The sequence below is a fragment of the Mytilus californianus genome, unplaced genomic scaffold, assembly GCF_021869535.1.
Source record: "Mytilus californianus isolate M0D057914Y unplaced genomic scaffold, xbMytCali1.0.p SCAF_14, whole genome shotgun sequence".
NCBI classification, from domain to species: domain Eukaryota; kingdom Metazoa; phylum Mollusca; class Bivalvia; order Mytilida; family Mytilidae; genus Mytilus; species Mytilus californianus.
Window position 1 is genome coordinate 109,748 of NW_026262626.1, and position 23,143 is coordinate 132,890.

General features: G+C 32.0%; 1 protein-coding gene across 1 annotated transcript; it reads left to right on the top strand.

Moving 5' to 3' along the window:
- Nucleotides 1-4,506: 4,506 nt before the first annotated feature.
- LOC127723969 (peptidase M20 domain-containing protein 2-like) lies at nucleotides 4,507-22,085 on the top strand. Its single transcript, XM_052230678.1, has 7 exons — nucleotides 4,507-4,613; nucleotides 6,275-6,651; nucleotides 6,892-7,040; nucleotides 7,446-7,588; nucleotides 8,355-8,509; nucleotides 19,605-19,848; nucleotides 21,354-22,085. Exons 1-7 carry the CDS (start codon nucleotides 4,535-4,537, stop codon nucleotides 21,479-21,481), a joined length of 1,275 nt encoding a protein of 424 aa, XP_052086638.1. The 5' UTR covers nucleotides 4,507-4,534; the 3' UTR covers nucleotides 21,482-22,085.
- The last annotated feature ends 1,058 nt before the right edge of the window (nucleotides 22,086-23,143 follow it).

The window sequence follows — 23,143 nt, forward strand, 5'->3', positions numbered from 1 at the left end:
TCAACAAAAACAGATTTTTGTCATGAATTCTATTCTTGTCCACAATGTTGGAAAGTGTCCATTGTTTAAGATGCACATTTACCTAGGGGAGCGACACAGGCTCTAAAGAGCCTGTAGTTTTTTGTTTTTTTTTGCCGTGGCTTTGTCAGTTTATCTTCAACTTATGAATTTGAATATCCCTTTGGTATTTTCCGCCTCTCCTCTGAAAGTAATATGTGCTTTGAAGCTCTTGTAATTCCGAACATTGATTTCAGCTCCCCAATTGTGAACTTTCTATTTCTATGAAGCAACATTCCAGCAGCGCCTGCATATGGAGTATATATCTCCCAGTTGATACAATATTCCAGGGCTTGCGTTTCCTATTATGATTTCCTTGATAGAGTCTTGCTGCTCACAAGCTATTAAACCAAGAGTTCCAAGTGGTGAAGTTGAAATTATCCCTTAGAAAATTTTAAGAACCCCATCACGAGTTGGTTGACCGTTATGGAATATCTGTCATATCTCTTTCACGGATGACGACGGATCTGCTTACTCTTCCGGAGCACCTGAGATCACTCCCGGGTTTTTGGTGGGGTTCGTGTTGCTCAGTCTTCAGTTTTATTTTTTGTGTTTTGTATACTGTTTTTAAATAGAAAACAAAGGCTATGGGGTTTCCATCTATGACATAAAATCAGTACATGCACAGCAAAAACACACAAAAAGCAAAGGAACAGCGCTTTTAATGCTTTTCTTCATCTCAAAGTCACAGTGAGGCCTTCAACACGGTGCTAAAAACTCTCACCTCACTGCAAGAGTAGAATTCTTTGCAAAATGATTCGAATAGACTTTGTACGATGTAATACCACCAAATCGGGCCCGGTCAAAAAAGAACATATACTGGAAAATAGTGTATTTAAAACAAAATAGTTCCTACTCATCGGTGTAAATATCAATAGATGTATACGATATTTTAGTAATTAAGGTATCAAATGAAAGGTGAGGGACTGGTGATCCTTGTAAAACACATATTGACTGGTAATTTTGGCTAATACTAAAATATATGAATGAATTCTAAAATTGAGGGCATATATTGCCTGTTTCTCAGGTATGAAATACCTGGTTTGGTGTATCCAAAGTTCCGGTAACCAGTACGGTCTGGTGTGTAAATAAGGATAAAATTGAGAATGGAAATATATATATTTATATATTCACCGTAATTTTAAGAATAGAGAACTCAGTAGAGGATACATCCTAAGCACGAAGAAACTTTCTACGGCCTCCATACAACACGAGAGATAAACTCCGTTAATATAATAGAAAAACAAACAATATCTTGTCTTTTTGGTCTTTTTCATTTTTTGCTATGCCGTAGTCAGTTTATTTTTGACTTATGAGCTTGAATATCCCTTTTGTATCTTTCGCTTCTCATCTGAAAGTAATATGTGCTTTGAAGCTCTTATAATTCCGAAAATCGATACATAGTTTTAAACCAAGCGGCAAGTTTGAAACTAGATATTGTTCATGTTGCCATGAAGCCCTGGGTTGATATAGAAGACTAATAATTATGTAACTAGTGTAAATAAAACTGTTTTGGGTTCCTTTGCAACTGGTTGTAATTTGTGGCGCATTACATTTGCACGCATTTTGGGATTAAATTTGTTTAATTGCACTCAGCTTTTTATTACATTTTCGTACATTCATTTTACAGATAACGCAAGTAAATGCAAAGATAATGCATAATAAATTTGTCAAAGTTATTAATTTTGAACATATTTATAATTCTAAATTAATCATTTTTCGTATTGAAATCTAAAAAAATATATTCAATGATCATGAGAGACCCCGTTAGCGCTTAAGCTAGTAACAATGGATTTCCTTTTCTTACCGATTGGAGACGTTTATCCTGCGTTTGAAATTCTTTATGGTGCATCGCAATGAAATATTCCCTATATTTCATGGCGATTCATCATAAAGAATTGCAAAGGCAGGACAAAAACTATAAAGAGATAAATAAATAAATAAGTATATACTTTTACCTATGTATTATCTAAAGTTATACCTGTAAAAATAAAAAAAGCTTTTCGCGAACGTAATGAGTTTTACGCGCAAATACAATCATGGTAATGCGCACGCAAACGTAAATTATGCACCGGTCGTTTTCACTGTTTTCCCTCCTTTTACACTTAAAATTTCTCCTGCTTTCCGCTCCTTATGTATTTTTTACATGTTCATATATTTCAACATCACGATTTTTGTTAAAATGAACATAAACTTTCATGCTTGAATTTAAGTCCTGAAATTTGCACATACTTTCTACGGATTATTTTTCTTAGTACTAGCAGTTTAATTGTCATAGCAAAACATTATAAAGGATTGCTAAATGAAAACCGAAATAGTACGGTTAAAAAGTTGGGAAAATATATTTAATCATTACTTTTGTTAAGTTATTTCGATATTATTTATTAAACGAAACCAATCAACAACCTATTTCAATCAAAAAGTACAGAATTGATATTAAAAAAAATGCAAGGAATTCACCCTTGTGCTATATGACAACAGCGGTGCATGATCGATTACGTCGGGAAATGATTAGCTAGGGTCGGTTGGTCATAGTTTCTATTCCTGATCTTGAAAATCCTTATCAGGAATGTCACTATGTTGAAGCTATATTTTCCCAAAATAACTACCATATACCGCGATCATTGATTTGTATAGAAGATCTTATTATTAAATCCATTGCTCTAATATTTTTGTTTAGTCGTTTGAGCTCCGGCTGGCATTTCGGTCAGAAAGGCGGCATTGGAACCCTACTTTCTCATAAAATATAATTTGCAAACGATGTCGGAAAGATATCATAACATTAACTGACCTATGGTATAGTCACTTTTCTATCATTGATGATAAGTATGTAATTTTATCTCTTGATGTTGTCAGATGGTTTTAAAAATAATAATTGTTCAACTTGGATTACTGTGCTATCTATTGACACATACCGCGTTTCATTTTGTTCATATTAACTAAAATATTGAACTGTTTTTTCTGTAACAGTTTAGGTAGTACCTTTGTATGCCCCACCTACGATAGTAGAGGGGCATTATGTTTTTCGGTCTGTGCGTCCGTTCGTTCGTCCGTTCGTTCGTTCGTTCGTCAGTCCGTTCGTCCGTCTGTCCCGCTTCAGGTTAAAATTTTTGGTCAAGGTAGTTTTTGATGAAGTTGAAGTCAAATCAACTTGAAACTTAGTACGCATGTTCCCTATGAAATGATCTTTCTAGCTTTAATGCCAAATTAGAGTTTTGGCCCCAATTTCACGGTCCATTGAACATAGAAAATGATAGTGCGAGTGGGGCATCCGTGTACTATGGACACATTCTTGATTATATTTATTTTTGAAAATTAAAGAAATTAATATAAGATTCGTTTATACCACACTTTACAATCATTTCTATGAATATGAAGTTTGGGTGCCGCGTGGTTTGAATTTCGACTAATTTGAAATAAATATTTGCTGCTTCTCCGGTGCTCACTGATCTCGGCATCACAAAAATCGAATGATTAAAATTTATCTACATTAAAGTTCAAATTCAAATCTGTATAAATGTCATGCATAAATAATTTAAAAAACATTATATATAACAAAATTGAAATACAAACACAAAATACATTTTTTAAGGCATATAGTAAATAAACTAAATAGGAGACAAAGGACGCCATGTCTTTAGTCTTAATAACACTTTTATTTACAAACTAAGTTTTGCGTTGGCAGGTTTTAGATATAATTGTTAATTTCCCCATTTCTGATAGATTAATAAAGTTCAAGTTATCATTTTGCATTTCATTAAAATTAATATCTATTATACGTATTTACGTCCTCAATTGATTGTTTTATGTTGGCATCTTAGACGTATAGGCTTCCAATCAAATATTTAGGATTTACGAGAAATTTTACGTAAAGTTTTCGTGTGTGTGAAAAAAGTCGGCGGCCCCTGGCTTCTCTAATAGTACGGAGGAAGTATCGGAAAAATCGAAAGAATTGTACAAAAGATAAGGTTTTTTAGAAGGAGCTTCAATATTGTATGTTGATCTATCATGCTATGTTATTTTATTTTTTTTACAGTTTGATGAAATTTTGACGTAAGTATAAGAAGTTATGACTTAGTTTTATAAATTTGAGGGCTTCTGAAGAAGATGGTAATAGGATCTCTCATAAGGTTTCAACGTAGGTTTCATGCATGGGACCAGCAATGATTTGCCATTCGATTAGCACGATACATGATACGGAAACGCGGATATCCTAGCTATTCGTCATTCCCGTAAAATATGAAAATGTGTATATTTTCCTACACTAAAAGTATGCTACATGTATTCTCGTAATTCATGAATATTTGATGCAAAGACTTGAAGTACTCTTAATACAAAAATTAATTTAGAGTATTGATTAACGAATTATTAACAGCATATCCCTTTTATACTTACTAATAAAGCTATGAACGTTATAATCTGTTTATAAACACTAATGGTCTTCCATAAATCTTAAATCGAGTAAATTTCAGAACTAATGTTTGTAGCTACAGTATTTAGAATTCAGACAAGATTTTGTCAGACACTGAACTTATCAAGGACACTATGTTTACACAGTTTGTATACAAATAATTTTCAATATGTTTATGACAGAATTTCATTGACAGAAACACAAATACAAAGTGTACAATTACAATGTAACACCCAAAAGTAAGGAAAGCAGATTTAACATTTACACAATCGATCTAGCATATTTACAGTAGCTGGTACTGACTCGTTCTGATTCTTGAATTTATTATTTAGGATAGTGTTACATGCTGATTGCTTATATATACATATATATATATATATATAAACAAGTCTAAATTGTAAACAACGTTCAAACCTATGATTGCGTTGGATAAAAACCGCAATTTTTATACGTGTGCATGCAAAACAAATTTCTTGTTAGAGGGGTCTAAATACAGCACAAACAACATTTTCCAAAAGACCAAAAAAGTGAAAAGGTATATTTTAACAAAACGCATTTGACTAACAGGTCGAACAACAAATGTTCTAAAATCCTGCTGACTGCCATTGGCGATTGACAAATAAACGGATCACAAGGTGTAATAAATGGATCTTAACTATAAATTTAATACCAAACAGAAAACAATAATTTTGCGGCAAAGATGGTATACCGCAAACAAAGGTGCAAAGATTTTTTGTACACCATATCCGGATTTCGACAATTAATGTCTCTTCAGTGATGTTAGGAATCGAAACGGTTATTGGAAGGCCACATAATTTACCTCAATTTAGGATAGACTCTTGAATTTTGAGGAGTCAAAATAGGATGAACGGATCATATAAAGCCGAAGGCAAATATAATACAAGACCAAACGAAAAAATATAAACAAGTCTAAATTGAAAACAACGTTCAAACCTATGATTGCGTTGGATAAAAACCGCAATTTTTATACGTGTGCATGCAAAACAAATTTCTTGTTAGAGGGGTCTAAATACAGCACAAACAACATTTTCCAAAAGACCAAAAAAGTGAAAAGGTATATTTTAACAAAACGCATTTGACTAACAGGTCGAACAACAAATGTTCTTAAACCCTGCTGACTGCCATTGGCGATTGCCAAATAAACGGATCACCGATGTAATAAATGGATCTTAAGTATAAATTTTATACTAAACAGAAAACAATAAACTTGCGGAAAAGATGGTATACCGCAAACGAAAGGTGCAAAGGTTTTTGTACACCATATCCGGATTTCGACAATTAATGTCTCTTCAGTGATGTTAGGAATCGAAACGGTATTAGGAAAGCCATACAATTTACCTCAATTTAGGATAGACTCCTGAATTTTGAGGAGTCAAAATAGGATGAACGGATCATATAAACCCGAAGGCAAATATAATACAAGCCCAAACGAAAAATATAAACAAGTCTAAATTGAAAACAACGTTCAAAACTATAAATATATATTATGACTTATTATAATCAATAAAACTGTAGTCATGGTAGTAGCGGTTTATATAATGCATAATGTTAGACGGTTCAGCTTTGCACCAACCTATTTGTAATTGTGTTTGTAAACATCTGTAGTTTGTCATGGAGCACATGCATATATACCTCATTGAGAATGTCATTGTGAAGTTATCGTGACAAATTATATCACACTAAACAACAGCTAATACCTATAAACAATTTATGCATACGAAAGTCGTCAACTTATTCAACATCATATAAATACTAAGTCAGATTGAATTTTGATTTTAATTGTAGAAGTTAACCATAAAAGTATGTCTGACATAAAGTCTGTTGCTTGTACATTCATCGAAGAAAATAAAAAACGACTCAATGACCTCAGCCAAGACATTTGGAAAACACCAGAGCTAGGTTTCCAAGAGTTTCATGCACATGGAGTGCTCACAAAATTTCTTGAGGAAAACGGATTTGATGTGACTAGAAAGTACAAACTAGACACTGCCTTCCGAGCTGTTTATGGTGATGGAAAGCCCCATATTGCAGTTATATGTGAATATGATGCTTTACCTAATATAGGACATGCATGTGGCCATAATCTTATCGCAGAAGTAGGCGTGGCTACAGGAATTGCGATAAAGGAAGCAATGTCAACAAAAAACCTGAAATGCGGAAAGGTAAGGATCTTGAATTAAAAGATAGAAGAAATTTTATCTATGTCAGATGTTGCATGCATTACAGGGTAAGATTTGTCACATCTCCGCTGTTAAATACAATTAAAAAATCGTTGCTATCCTAAGAAAATAATTGAAAGATAAAGTTTTTTTTTTGTTTTTTTTTTTATAAAAGCTGACAAAAACACAAGCGTTTGTTAGCATCGTTTGTTATCTGATACTATCATTTGTATCTATTTAAAGCTGTCAGTAATTGGTACACCAGCAGAAGAAGGGAAATGCGGAAAGTCATACATGATAGCTGCAGGTGTATTTGACGACGTTGATGTGGCCATGATGGCTCATCCATCACAGTTCACATTATCTAAACCTCTTATGGTTGCTATGACTCCGTAAGTTTATATATACATTGCAGAGTCAAGTTCTGTAAATTCTTGATTGACAAGAACAATCGCCACATTATTGCTTTTCTTCATCTTTAAATAAAAGTTTTTGGATCTTCAGTAATAAGTAAAATCTTTAACATAACTTATTATTCCAGATGTTCTGGAAGGGGGTAAACATTTCATGTGAAACATCAGTCAATCTTCAGAGTATTTAGTTTTTTAATCCGACATTAAACCACAAATTAGGAAATATTATGGAATGTGTTGTGACTATGCCTATTTGCATTTGAAATTAAGGGATAAGAATAAACATTTCCGTGTTGATGGATAAAAAATATCATAGCGTAGTTCCTATATTTAATTCAGTATTTAAAACCCAGTCGCCAATAATGACCCGTCTTTACATTTCAGAGTCCACATTACTTTTACGGGAAAGGCATCGCATGCATCGTCTTTCCCCTGGGACGGAGTCAATGCTTTAGACGCAGCAGTAACCTGTTATAACAATATATCATGTATGAGACAGCAGATGAAACCAATGTGGAGAGCTATGGGTAAGAAGTAATACAAGTTTAATTCGCACAAGTTGTCGTTGTAAGAAGACACTTATTCAATCTTGACTGGGCAAAAACAAAAGCTATATCTTATATCGTGCAGCAAATTTGAAAGATTGGTAGAAAATTAAGTGTCCAAAGTTACTCAATCTATAAAAAACTGTATGTGTTCATATCGGTTTAAAATCACTGGGCAAAGCGTTCGGTATATATATAACACGCATTAACGTAGGGTTGTTTGTAGCAATTATCAATAAGGGAGCTACCATTTGATTTTTATGGGGGGGCTAGGATGAAATTTGAAAAAAATAGGCAGGACAGGAGTTTTGATTAAAAAAAAAGGAAGGATGAGATTATTTGCAAAAAAAAAGGCAGGATAACAATTTATGTAAAAAAAGTCAGGATAAACTACAAAAAAAAAAGGCAGGACCGAATAGAGTGAAAAATAAAAAAGCAGGACCGAATACAGGGAAAAATTAAAAGGCAGGACAACATTTTTCATCCTAGCCCCCCCATAAAAATCAAATGGTAGCTCCCTAATGTCGGATGTATAGAAAACTGGAATCGATAGTTGCTTTACTGTTATTCTCATTTTACGATCATTTTTACGAGCTGATAATGTAAGCCGAATCTTTAAATTACTTATGACCATTGTAGTTTGTCATTTTTTATTCATCATATAGGTTTGCATGATGCATAAAACGAGTATAAACGTCTAATTGATTAAACTGCGTTACCTTTGCCAACGCACATTTCTTTATTCCAGGTATAATTAAAAAGGGAGGGGATGTCCCAAATATTATTCCTAATGAAGCAGAACTCGAATACTACCTCAGCACACCAACAGACGAAGAGCTTGATATTTTAAAGGAGAAACTCGTTGGTTGTATCGAAGGTGCAGCAACTGCAACAGGATGTAAGGTACACATTTCATAACTTTTTTGACACTCGGAACGATTTAGGGGGATTGCCAGATTTGGGGTCAATTACATGCCAAAGCAATTAATTACATTTCAATTACATTGATATTTAAATGTAATCAATTACATCACAATTACATTGATTTTCAAATGTAATTAATTACATTACAAATACATTGCCAATGTAATTAATTACATTTCAATTACTTTTCGTCCAAAGACATAAACAAGAGCTATATCATTTAGAATGATATCATAAAAATGACACCAGACTAGAATAGAATGAATTTTTTTATATATATACATGCAATTTTTAACAGTGAAAACATTTGGACAAGTTTTCAAATTTCTAACGTCATTGTTACATTTAATCACTATTAGATTTTAAATACTGATTATTTGATTGCATTTCTTATTTTTATGAAAAAAATTATAAAAATATATATATATATATATATATGGATCCAAATTAATATATTTTTTATTCTTAAAATAATTTTCCTAAATTTAAAGTTTCTTCTAAAAATGTTAATTTAGATTTTAAAGGTTTTCTTCTTTACCTTATGTGAAATTTGAAGTAACTTTAAAGCTTCCATTTATTACAGAAGAGTAATGGTAGCATTTTCCAGACTTGTCTTTTGGCAATTCAAAATTGTTTAAGTATATTGAACTCCATTCTTATATGTTTTGACTGCTGTATTTAAAATTTTGTAGAAAGTGTTTAAGTCTAGGTTAGTCTATAAAAAGGTATATACTATGAAATTAAGAGCGAGGGGCTTGCCCCGAGCTCTTAATTTCATAGTGTATACCTTTTCATAGACTATCCAATTTAGCACATATTTACAACTCGAGTAATCTTTTAATTGGTCTATTGATAGTTTATTTTGGCTGACTACTTGTATCACAGGTGTTTGTAAAACGAAGCTCATTAACGAAGTTTTGTAAATCTACTCACTAGTATCATTGTAAAATATGTGATTTCAAAAGGCCCTTGACTCCAGAATGAAAAGATGGTAGCTGCTGGTGTAAGTATGTATATTGATATAAAGCGGTGTTTTACTATACATGTTCTTCTTACATGGTAAGATGACCAAATAAATTGACCAAAAGCAGGCAATAATTAAATTGCAGTGGAAGCTTTACATGTTTTGAAAACATTTTTTAATTTCACTAAAAACTAAAGCTATACTAAATTTGAAACATATAGATAGTTTGTCCCCATAGATATAGTCTAGCAGATAGGCATTAAAAAGCAACTACCAATAGATCAGAGATTATAGGTTTTGTGTGTTTTTGTTTTTGTTTTATTATTTGAAAGTAAAAACTAAAAGATTTATCAGAATATGTTTATATATATAATTGGCACATTATCTTCAGACATAATCACAGTTTTTCAATTCATGACATCGTCCTGAACATGCATGAAATATTTGCCACTGGAAATTAAGCAAACGATAATTAATAAATCAATCAATTCATGACGAAATAGATCACCTTCCTTAAGAAAGTTTAAAAAATTATCACCAAGTTGCTTTAATTTCCCTTCACAAGGTTTCATAGTACACACTTTTTTGTGTACAAACAAAGTAATTGCATGGATGATACATTATTACATTATCATAATTTTAAGATATCGTTGTACTCTAATCAAGGTATAAAGAACCATATGTATTACCCTTTATTTAAATGAATGAATGAACTTTATTCTCACAAAACTACATGTCATAGTTACAGAGAAAATATATATCTACAATTACATATATGTATATATAAGCATGCACATGTGTGAACAAACGTAACTTAACTTGGAGGACTGACTTTCACCTGTATTATTTTTATAAACTTACATAATTTTTCTAAAATGATAGTATTGTCTGAATTAAATAAACCGTTAAATTTGTATGTATTTGGATTTTTACAGCAATATTCAGGTAAAAATTTCTTTCTCTCTACATCCAAAGATTTACAAGTCATGATGTAATGATATTCGTCACCAATACCACTTGAATCGCAGAGATGACAAAGTCTGTCGTTTCGTGACAAGCCTCGCCATCTTCCCGTCTCAATTGGTAACCGGTGACTTCCACATCTAAATTTGCAGTATACAAATAATAAATTATTAGGCAATATGTTGAGATAATTCTCAAATTTCAAATTAGTCTTAAAAATTCTATAACATAGGCATTTAGGTAAGCTATCTATATGTGACAAACATAATTGTGTGAACTGATCTTTAAGTTTTTGTTCCACACTTTTTGATACCCATTTGTCAGCAAACTGCATATTCCAAATATTAGACATTCCACAATTATCTAAAACATTTTTTATATAAATCAACCATTTACTTTCAAAACCATAGTTATTTAGATTTATAAGTAATAATTTATAAAGAACATGAGAAATTTTACACTCTTTACCGTTTATAATTCTGCCCCAAAAATTTATCATACGAACTTTTGCATAAAGAAGTATTGGGAATCTGCCTAGTTCAGCATAAACTATACAGTCTGGGGTTGATTGCTTTAAATGTAAAATGAGTTTGCAAAATTTTAGGTGCACCCGCTCTAATAAGTCAAAGTTTTCAAAACCCCAAATCTCTGACCCATATAACAAAATAGGTACAACAGCCTTATCAAAGAGATCTAGTTGACATTCGATAGATAAATTATTAATTCTACTCTTCTTCAAGATAGAATACATAGCCTTTATTCCTTGGTCTCTTAAATATTTTCTAGTTTGTAAAAATGAACCACTTTTTGAAAAGAATATTCCTAAATATTTATAATTTTTAACAATCTCAATTTCAGTATCATTAATAGAGAAATTCAAATTTTGTGGAATTCTACCATTAGCAAAAACAAGAACTTTTGTTTTATCAACATTTACCTTAAGTTGCCATTTGTTACAATATATTGCAAATTTGTTTAACATATTTTGTAATTCAGTGTTACTATCCGCTAATAAAACAGTGTCATCAGCATATAACAATAAGAAAATCTTCAGATACACATCTAGTTCATTTTCTAGGTCTGCACTTATTGACTGTAAACCTTTTGTATCTAACTCTTCTAAAAATGCTTGTAAATCATTCAGATATACAGAAAACAAAGCAGGAGATAAATTTTCACCTTGTCGTACCCCAATTTCACAAGGAAAGAAGTCAGATTTCTCATTATTGAAGACAATACGGGATTTTATATCTTTATACATATTTTGTATAATTCGGAAAAACTTTCCGTTAATATTATTGTTCAAAAGTTTAAATAAAAGGAGATTTCTTTGAATAGAATCAAAAGCTCTCTGAAAATCAATAAACGCACAATAAAACTTTTTCTTCTTTAATTTCAAGAGTTCAAAAAAGGCATAAAGAGCAAAAATATGATCATTTGTGCTGTATCCTGGTCTAAAACCTGCTTGATTTTCTTGTAAAATTAAAAACTCATCTAAATAATCACAAAGTCTATTGCTTAAAATGGAAGTAAATATTTTACCTAAACTGGATAGTAACGTTATTGGCCGATAGTTTTTCGGTTCCCTTTTACTACCTTTGTTTTTAAACACTGGAATAACATTTCCTAAAAGCCATATTTCAGGTAAGAAACCTGTATCGAAAATTAAATTGAACATATATACATATATATCTAACATCAATTCAGAAGATGATAAAATATATTCATTTATTATTAAGTCGTCACCAGGTGACTTATTATTTTTAACACTTTGTATACCTTTGATAACCTCGTCTCTTGTTATTGTTTTATTCAAGAAATAATTTGATCTATCAGTATCAAAATTGTTATCTAGTTCAATATTCGCTTTATTAAGATTATCTTTATTCAATTCTTTAAAAAAATCATAAAACTGTTTGATATCAATGTCATTATTCACTGTACGTTTAAACTTATTGAACATTTTCCAAAAATCACGTGGATTTTTCTTACGTAATGCTTTCATTTTCTTCTTCAAATCATGATTAAAGAGACGAATGCTATCATCCATAGTTTTTTTATATATTTTTTCATTATTTCGTAGTCTAACTTTGAAAATATTAGACCCATAATGTTTATACAATCTTAATGACTTTCTATAATCTTTTCTACTATTTTTACAATCGAGATTAAACCATTCTTTATTATTATAATCTTCTTTTGAATTACTACAATCTTTCGTAAATACACCAAAAGTTTTTTCTGCTGAATCAAGCAAAATCTTAGTAACATTGGTAACAATTTCATTTACACTACTTTGATCCACTTTACTAATATCATCATGTATTTCTAAGATATGTGACAATAATTCATTAACCTCATCTCTGTTTATGTTACTTGTAAAATCAGTACTCTTTTCATGTTTCCATTTACCTATGTATTTGTCATTATTTCTAATACATGTATTTACTTTTAGCATGTCCGATTTTACATTGCAAGCTAGTTGTAAAAAGATTGGCGTATGAATATCCGAATATAAATTGCTAAATTGCATAATTTCAAAATCAACAATTTTGTGAAACATATTTGCAGAGCCCAATACGTAGTCAACTACGCTTAAGTTACGACTTGTTGGCTTACCAACTTTGTCAGATAAAAATCGACCGTTCAATATAAATATGTTATTATTTTTACAAAAACTAATAAGTTTTCTGCCATATGTATTTACTGTTTGATCTTGAGAGTTTCTTTTCCTCGGTATACCAAGGTCGTCTAAAATGCCTATTTCAGAGAACTCATTAAAATCAATCAATTCATTCACAAATGTATCATCAAAATCATCCTTATCATAATAATCAGCTAAGGTACCAGTTCGGCTATTAAAATCGCCAAATAAGCAGACATATTGTGAATCTTTATACATATTATGCAATTCTATCTCTATCTCAGATATAGCATCATCTGCTGTATATAATGTATTAATAGGTGGAATATAGATCACACCACATATTAGATCTTGTGGTAGCTGTACTAATTTCTTACAAATTTTAAACCAAAAGACAAAAGGACAATTTGTATCTATCGGAGTGATATAATTTTTAAAAACACTTTTATGGCCAAAAGCTAAACCACCTGATCTATAATTTGAGAATTTTTTTCTATTTTTACAATAAAAAGTGAAGTTTTCCAAAGATATATCATCTAAGTCATCTAATTTGGTCTCTGAGAAACAAACAATATCATGGTCTTGTAATAAATTTCTAAATTCTGGATATAGAAGTTTGGATTTTAAACCACATACATTTAGTATCAATAATTGTAATTTATTGTTTTCTTTATAAGTAAAGTCAGTGTGAATAGTATTAACACTTTTACTACGGTGAAAATCTGTTCCACTCGAGTACTTCGGTTGACAATAGCTGTCCTTTAATCCTCCTTGACCTCTTTAACTTTGGATTTGCAATTTACGGGGGTCTCGACCAGTGTTTCTTGTTTGGTTATTTGGACCATAGGTGGTAGTTTTCGGGCGTGCCCCTCGTCCAATATATAATTGTCTTTCATTTGTCTCCATTCTTGCCTCGTCGTTTCTGTCGGGTGGGATGAATTCAGCCCCGTCAATAAATAACCGATCTTTTTTTAGGTGAACTTTCCGTTTTTGACTTTTGGCTTCTTTGAAGTAGGGCCACAGTAACTTTCTCCTGTCATTTATTTCTTTTGGATATTGTTCATTCACTCCGAAACGGGTCCCTTTCAACGCTGAAGCTGCGTATCGTACTAGCTCCCTGTCTTTGAAACTTTTGAAACGACAAACTATCGGTCTAGTAGTGTACAAATTTCGATGAAAGAAATGGCAATTGTCAAAAACATTTTTTAGATCCAAAGATTTTAATAGCAGGATATTTAAAAATCAACGTGAAAACTAATTACAAACTATTTAATTTAATTTGGAACACAGCATTTTATTTCAAAATGGCTAGCGGCAATTTTTGTTTTAAATATCTTGATTATGATACAATGAAATCTTACCCTTGTGGTCATACATGCGTAGTTACTTAGTACACGGGAAAAGTATGTACTATGAAAATTAGAAGGCAAATATAAGCAATTTGATTGGACGAGAAGTTGTAAGTATGTGCTAAATATCAATCTGTACAGATTTTAACATATACATATGATGGTTTAAAATAAATGCCTTTGGCATTTTAATCAAGGAGCAAACTTGTACATCCTAATTAGTTGAGTGAAAGGAATAACCTGAGGCTAAGATTATAGTTTATTGTTAGAACAACATATTTATAAATTGTATGTAAATAAATTGGTAATGTTTTTAATTTTTATATTTTAATGTAAACATGTGAAAAAATCAATGAACTAAATACAAATAAAGATTATTATACATCCTATAATGATTAATGAAATATCAAGGTATGTTATATTTTTTTCATCATGATAAAAGTTTAAAAAGTATTTTAAAAAATCAAAGTACCAAGTGCATACTAAATATAGGAAAAAATAAATTTATAAGTTGCATCAGAAAGGCCAAAAATGTTAAAAAAATTCCCAGCAATTATTTGAATGTAATTCAAAGTAATTGAAAAGTAATTCATAATTACATGACAAAAAATGCAATGTAATTCATTACTTTCAATTACATGTAATTGAAAATATTATATGCTCAATTACACATTACATTGAATTACTTGCAAAATTGTAATTAATTACAGCTAATTACAATTACATTTTTAATAACCCCAGGTCTGTTGGCATATACATCTTATTGCTATTTGTCCGCCATTATTGAACATTGCAAAGGGTCCCGTAAAATTTTGACGTCACAATAAAAAATGTCTGACGTCACAAAGGAAAAGTGATGGTTATATCACGTCAATAGTTCAAGTGTCGCAGATTCCCAAATAGCGATAAGGTCTAAGAACATAATTGACCCTATGTTGACTTCTTGATGTCTTTTTGTTTTATATGTCTAGTTGTGTTGCTCCTTTTATTCATGTATCTGAACATTAAATATAAAAAAAGGAGATTTGGTATGATTGCCAATGAGACAAATATCCACCCAAGTTCAAATGAAGTGGATGTAAGGAATTATAGGCAAATGTACGGCCTTAAACAATGAGAAAAACCCATACCGTATAGTCGGCTATAAAAGGCCAGACATGAAAATATGAAACAATTCAATTGAGAAAATTAACGGCCTAATGTATAACAAAACAATTTACGAAAAACAAATATGACAGACATGAACAAACGACAACCACTGACTTTCGACAGGCACATAAAGAATGTGGCGGGGTTAAACATGTTTGTGAGCGCTCAACCCACCCCTAACCTTAGACAGTGGTGTAAAAGCACAACATAAGAACAAACTATAAAAATCAGTTGAAAAAGGCTTAACTCATCAAATCGATACAAAGCAGAAAAATATCAAACAAAAACACAGACCGGACTTGGCAGGGTATATATCCATCCCTCATCCCTAACAAAAAAAATACAGATCTGAGAGTACTCGCAGTTTCTAACAGCTTGTTCAAAGCTAATAACAACTAATAAAAAAAAATCATGTATCTTAGACTAAAATATCAATCAGTACACCTCCAACATCCAATGGATTTTTTTTTTACGTCATTAACAATCAGAGAAAAACATGACCTTGTGCAATGCCAAAATATATATATCGACAGATTGTAGTACCATGCAAGTGCATATGTTTATAATAATAATATTAAAGTTAACATTTATGAACTGTAGCTTCGACAATCATACCAATCCTAATATATCAGTTCAAATCATTTTAATCACTTTCTCTATCTGTCTTGTTTTCATTTACAACTTGAAATTATGCAAATGCTTGTTCTTTATGTGCATCAATTCTTGTGAACAGTTATCAATTTTTTGAAATTGCCCATTACCGTAACGGTGTACAGCAATCAAATCCATTCATAAAAGAAACCTTCAACAATATAACAAACCTAAAGTGTTAAATTATAATGTGTCTAAATCTTATTTAAATAATGCCTTTGAAGACACCCAAATGATAGCCAACTCCTCACGACGGATACGTGTATTGTTCATGAATTCTTTTTTTTTTTTTAATTTTTGTTCGCAAAAATGCCTGTGTCAGCGTTTTGTGAAATAAGACGTAAAACATTGAAATAATTATGCACAAATTAACATTTTTTTAGACATCTTACGCGCAGTCACAAATAAAAGGAAATAAATACCGCTTTGCTCACAGTGATCTGAGGTCTAGCGTTGCATATAATTCGCAAACGGAAACAGCAGACATAACCAAACGTCTCCCCGTGCTTCAGGTTTATGCTTTTATAATATACTAGATACTGGAGTGTGTGTCCGAGCGAGAACACCTCTATGATAACCTGTTTCTGTATTGTTATGAGTTACAATTTATGACTAAAATCAACAAAGACCTATCGAAACAACATCTGATACAAAAATTTGATAACACTTTTAGATATTTGGATGATATATTGGTTCTCAATAATGACGACTTCAGTATGTACACTAAAGAGATTTATCCTGCTGAACTGACTTTAAATAAAGCTAATATTAACAATGAACACTGCCATTTCCTGGATCTTGATATCTATATCTTTAACGGGAAGCTTAATACCAAAATGTATGATACAAGAGATGATTTTTCATTTCCTATTGTTAGTTATCCATTTTTAGATGGTGACGTTCCCTTGTCACCATCTTATGGTGTTTATATATCTCAACTTGTTCGATTCGCTTGTGTATGTAACAACGTATTTGATTTTAACGAAAGAAACCTCTGTATTACCTAAAAATTATTACACCAGGGTTTTCGTTATCACAAACTAGTCAAAACATTTACTAAATTTTATCATCGGTACAAGGACATGATTCGTAAATATAATATGTTGGTGGTTCATGTCTGTCATATTTGTTTTTCTTAAATTGTTTTGTTATATTTTCTGCAAATAGTTTTCTCTTTGAGTTGTTTCACATTATTCATGTCAATGCCTTTTATAGTTGTCGTCTGTTAACTTTTACAAAAATCTTCTCCTCTGAAACTACTTGGCCACAATCATCAATATTGTTTCTAGTTTTAAAAAAATGTGTACGCTGACCCCGACTCTCAACGTAAATTTTATCATCGGTACAAGGACATCATTCGTAAATATAAATCAACATGCAGATATCTTATACGTTCAGGTATTTCACATCCAATCTTTTATGGTAATATTCTATACAAAGCACAGAAATGTCGACATTCACCTCAAAAGCTAACCAAACCGTTGAACAGACTTATTCAGAAGGGATATAGTTACGATACTGTTGTCAGGTCATTAAAGATGGCATATTTTGGTATTAATATTGATTCACTCATACGGTCTTTGCATCGGAAATAAACAAATTTATTCTAAAACCAGTTGTTGGCATGATACGGGTTATGTTCGTCTCATATATTTTATGATGGTATGATACTAAAACCCTAACGGGAGGGATTGTGCTTGATTGTCATATGATGAAGACATAATCTTTCAATCAGTTTAATTGAGGTCTGGAGCTGGCATGTCAGTAACTGCTATATATATAGTGTAGTCCTTTGTTAATTTACGTATCATTGTCATTTTGCTTAGTTTCTTTTGTTACCTATTCTGACATCGGACTCGGACTTCTTTTAAACTGAGTTTTACTGTGCGTATTGCTGTGTGTTTGTTTATTCTACATTGACTAGAGATATAGGGGGAGGGTTGAGATCTCACAAAACATGTTTAACCCCGTCGCAGTTTTGCTCCTGTCCCAAGTCAGGAGCCTCTGGCCTTTGTTAGTCTTGTATGTTTTTTAATTTTAATTCATTTATATGTTTTGGAGTTTAGTGTGACGTCCATTTTCATTGAACTAGTACACATATTTGTTTAGGGGCCAGCTGAAGCCCGCCTCTGGGTGCGGGATTTTCTCACTGTGTTGAAGACCCATTGGTGGTCTTCGGCTGTTTTTTACTCTTTGGTCGGGTTGTTGTCTCTTTGACAAGTTCCCTATTTTCATTCTCAAATTCTATTATTCAGTCTTTGTTGATAACTGTTTTTTTAAATTTAATTATCGAATATCGATACATATTTAAAGGGTTCATGTGGACCCTTTGGCTAAAATGGCTGAGTTTTCATCTCAAAATTTACCTTGAGTACAGACAAACCTGTGTATCTGGAAAAAGTTTTAAGACATAGCATACCCTAGATAAATAAAATTCAAATACATTTCATGTTTTAGAAAATAAGAAACTTAACTGGATTTTGCAGTGCACTTTTTTTCGTCCCTGCAGAAGATGATAAAATAAACAAACAGTTGAGTTTCACTTGATATGGTCCACTCAGTGACACAGTTAAAATCACCAATTGTTGTCAGGTATCTATTATCCCTCTATTATCCATTTCAATCAATACAGTTCACTTCAATTATTACCTATGGGGAAGTTCTCAATTCTTTGTTTATTTTGACACCTTCTGAAGGAACGGAAAAAAGTGCACTCCAAAATCCAGTTAAGTTTAAATTTTCTAAAAAATAAAATGCATTTGAATTTTATTTATCTAGTGCATGCTAATCCTTGAAACTTTTCCAGATACACAGGTCTTTCTGTACTCAGAGTAAATTTTGAGGTGAAAAAGCAGCAAATTTAGCCATAGGGTCAACATGAACCTGATTCCAAAACAACAAAATCGTCGTGGAAGTAAAAAGAAAGCGCTTCCGGTGGCAATTTTTACCTAAATTGATATTGCTTTATTTCTATTAATCTGTTCTGTAAAATCAAAACAACTGTCAGAAAGAATGCAAAATGCTCCTAAACAACTATCTTTTAACCTATTCATGGACCATGACGAGGTTAAAAAAAAGAGGACTTGTACACCTGCAAAAGTTCTTAAACATAAACTTTATTCAATTATAGAATACGAGAACATATAATGTAAATGATTGAAATATTGACATATCTTAGAAACATGAAAAATGCAACGTTTTTTTACCGCTTTTTATCGCTAGTATATTTCCCATCAAAATGAAATGATTGAGCAATTATCCCAACTTGCACCACATCTCTTAAACTAAACGTTAGAAATGCGTCTTTATTGCATCCACATTAGTATGTTAGTTATCATTCTTTTTCTTTCATAGGCAACATACAAATTTGCCGATCACTTTTATTCCGCTTTAATGTCAAATAACAGAATGGCAAAGCTGTTTGAATATAATGCGTCATCTATTGGCGTCCATATAGACAATGATCCGGATGTGGTACTTAAATATGGTGGTGCCACGGACATGGGAAATGTATCAAGGATTGTTCCGAGTATACATCCTAAGTATTATATCGGCACAAAAATATGCAACCACAACGAAGGATTCACAACAGCTTCGGGTAAGTAATTGCGCATTTTGTTTACAATACCAGATAATCCCCAAATTCATCATTAATCTGCATAATCCTGGTAAATAAACACACACCATGGATTGTGTCTTGTATACAAAATTTGATTTATTGAAAACTAATCTATGGAATGAATTGAATATTATTCCAATGTCAAGTGTATTCAAATACCAACCGTCAGACTATCATTTTAACTCCTACAATTATCTATGGATACTTCTATAAGAGTGAAAATTCAGACTGTTCAGTTTAGAGACGCGTTTTAAAAAACTCCTACAAAATAAGAGGGAACACAATATCTAGATTAAGGCTACTGTAGTTTACTGATGTTCAATTCTTGAAAACTGACTAAGAAGAGACAACTCGAGGTAACAAACACAAACGGAGTGACTCGCATAAACTCCAAAAGAAGCGAGAACGGTTGCGTCGACAGGGTCTCATGTTATGCATGCATCACTTGCCATGCGAATCCACCCTCAGTCAAATTATCACAATAGGGAATAGGGCACAATCGGTAACATGACAGATCAGACAACAATACTGGTATGAAGGTATATAGCAAACCAAGATGCATTTTTGGTTTTCTTTTTTAAATTCGATTTGAAAGATGCGTTCAATATAGCCAACAAATGTCAAAATTTTCAGTGAAAGGACCCACATGTATAGCGGATCGTAAAGTTAAAGGATTCTGTTAGCTTCTTTTCACTTTCTAGTATAAATTCTGCTTCATCCGTACACAACAAGTCTGAGAAAGAGGTACATAGTTGGTTACTACTTGAAAGCATACTATTCCTTGACATACAAGTCCATCAAACTGCACAGATATGTCTGGTTAATTTAAAAAAAAATCAAGTATCCTGATGATGTTAGGTTCAGAAAACCTTTTGTACGAACCATTTTTTTCATCACGTAAGAGTTAACTCTCCCAAAAAGAAGCAGTGGTATCAGGATTGACTATTAATTTGAATTATATCAAGTTGACCCTTCCGGAACCCATGGCTTTTTGGCGGGGTTCGTGTTGATGTTTTTAGTTTTTACTTTCCGACATTTTTTATGACTTGCCATAATTTTGGGGGTTTGTCTCCGACTTGAGAGTTTTTATTCTCCGTTTGGTATCTTCCATATCTTATTTATCTAGTTTAACTAATTGCTTTTTGTTCTGTCGGTATTTATAGATTTGCGGCGGGCATTTCCCAGTTGAAAAACTGTGAAATAAACTAATTTTAGGTTTTACCATGTATCCTTTTTGTATGACAACTCCATCTTTCAGTTTTGAGCAGAGATTATATGGTCAAAATAGTTAAAGAAGAGTAACAATTAATATAACAAAAAGAAAAATTAAAAAATGAGTAATTGACGAATACCGTATCTATATATTCACTGTAATGAAGCCGGTAATCGTCCCCATTTTATATACCTACTGCTCTATGTGGTTTCTTCTGAATTGTATTTGATAGAGGAAGTCTCATTAATTGCTATGTATTCCTATTTTAAAGGAGACCAAGCAGCACAACCATACACATTAGCTATATCAAAAGCTTTGGCAATGACAGCATTGGATATCTACACAAAACCAGACGTTCTTAAAGAGATAAAGGAAGAATTTAATGACCTTAAACAATAGTATTATGACATAATAATTGTAATTAAAATGATCAAACAATTTGCGCCGTAATCGTATTACACCTCGATGTGTCCTACAGATTGTCTTTGTACTACCATCTTTACTTGGCATTACAAGTGTCTTAGTGGTTTTGTAAAAAGGATTTTTCGTAGGCAAAAAGCTCAAAATACATAGAGATTGCATAAGATTAACATTTTCAACAAGTAATTGTGTCTGCAAATGACCTTATTTTCCTTTTCAAGTTGAATTTGTTTGTCTCTAGGATTATGAGTATAATTCCGTTCACATATATCAACCTAATTTCCATGGTCCGTTGGTTAGGTTAGTTTTTAGTTTGTTCGAATTGGTCTGTCTCTTAGGCAATATGCAAGAACAGGTCCGCAGTGTTTTGTAAGTGAACTAAAAACTACACATGATAGGTGAACAATATTTGGTATGAAACTTTCGGTACAGTGTTCACTAACATACAAAGTTATTTAAAAGTGGTACATTAATAAATATTGTAATCTCATCTTACGACTGTTAAGTAATAGCTACTTTGTACTAGGCGTTCAGGTGGTATTACATACAATATAAGGACAATGTCCGATCGTTCTTGTCTCCATAATCCTGAAAATGTTTACTTTGTTTAATTATATACAGGTTAGAACTCTGTTGTTAATGTAAAAAATACCAGGATTAACATTTTGCACGCCAGACGCGCGCATCGTCTAGAAAATACACATCAGTGACGCTCGATTAAAACAATTTAAAAAGGCCAAATTAAGTACGAAGTTGAAGAGCATTGATGACCCAAAATTCCAAAAGGTTTTGCCAAATGAGAAGGAGATATAATGCAAGGAAGCGCTTAAACTTTTAACAGTATTTTCTTCATACTAGTTGATTCCGACATATTAATGGAAACCTAAAACTAAAGAGTTACTTTTGTGCGGGGGTTGGATCAAAACACATTAGAAAAGAAACCACAACTGGACCGATGTACCTTCATGAATGGAAACAATCTACCACCCAGTGGTAGCAATAAAACAATACATGATTCCGTCATAATATCGACTAGGTATACACATTTCGGAGAACATTTTCAATGTAAACCTGGTTTTGGCAGTACACTTAAAACTCGAAGAACAGTTCTTGCATGGTTAAGAATACTGGTAGTTGAATCTTTCAAGAAAAAAAACTCACGTAGACAAAACATCACAAAGTAGCAATTGGAAGAATTATAAATGATGGCATCTTTTAACTTTTTTGTTGGTGCGTCTACCAGCAACCAACATAGCTGTTCTACTGTTTTATGTTATATTCTGTTAAATGTTTAGTCATCATGCCAAATTGTGTAGAGGTTTTTTAACCAAACGACAAGATTAAAATCTGCTGAAGTTCCCTCGGATCCGCAAACATTTCCACATGAATACAATAGAGTATTCATTGCATAGCGTTTGTATTTATATTGGAAAAAAATGAGCAAATTTAAAAACAAATTAAATGAAGTTTATGTTAAACTTTGAATTTGCATAAGCTTATCTACAAAGTCAAATTACTCATGCTTTTTAGGGTAGCTTGATTGTACTGTAAATACCTGACCTCTTTAAATTGCAGTAGTGTATTACAAACAAACAATACATATGGTGTCACATAAGTAATTAATTTCTTGTCACAGAGGGA

Excerpts from the sequence above, each read along its gene's own strand:
- LOC127723969 (XM_052230678.1), top strand. The coding sequence starts at position 4,535 with ATGTTTGTAGCTACAGTATTTAGAATTCAGACAAGATTTTGTCAGACA. Across the intron at positions 7,041-7,445 it reads CTTATGGTTGCTATGACTCC|AGTCCACATTACTTTTACGG; the intron begins GTAAGTTTATAT and ends TTTACATTTCAG. Across the intron at positions 7,589-8,354 it reads ACCAATGTGGAGAGCTATGG|GTATAATTAAAAAGGGAGGG; the intron begins GTAAGAAGTAAT and ends TCTTTATTCCAG.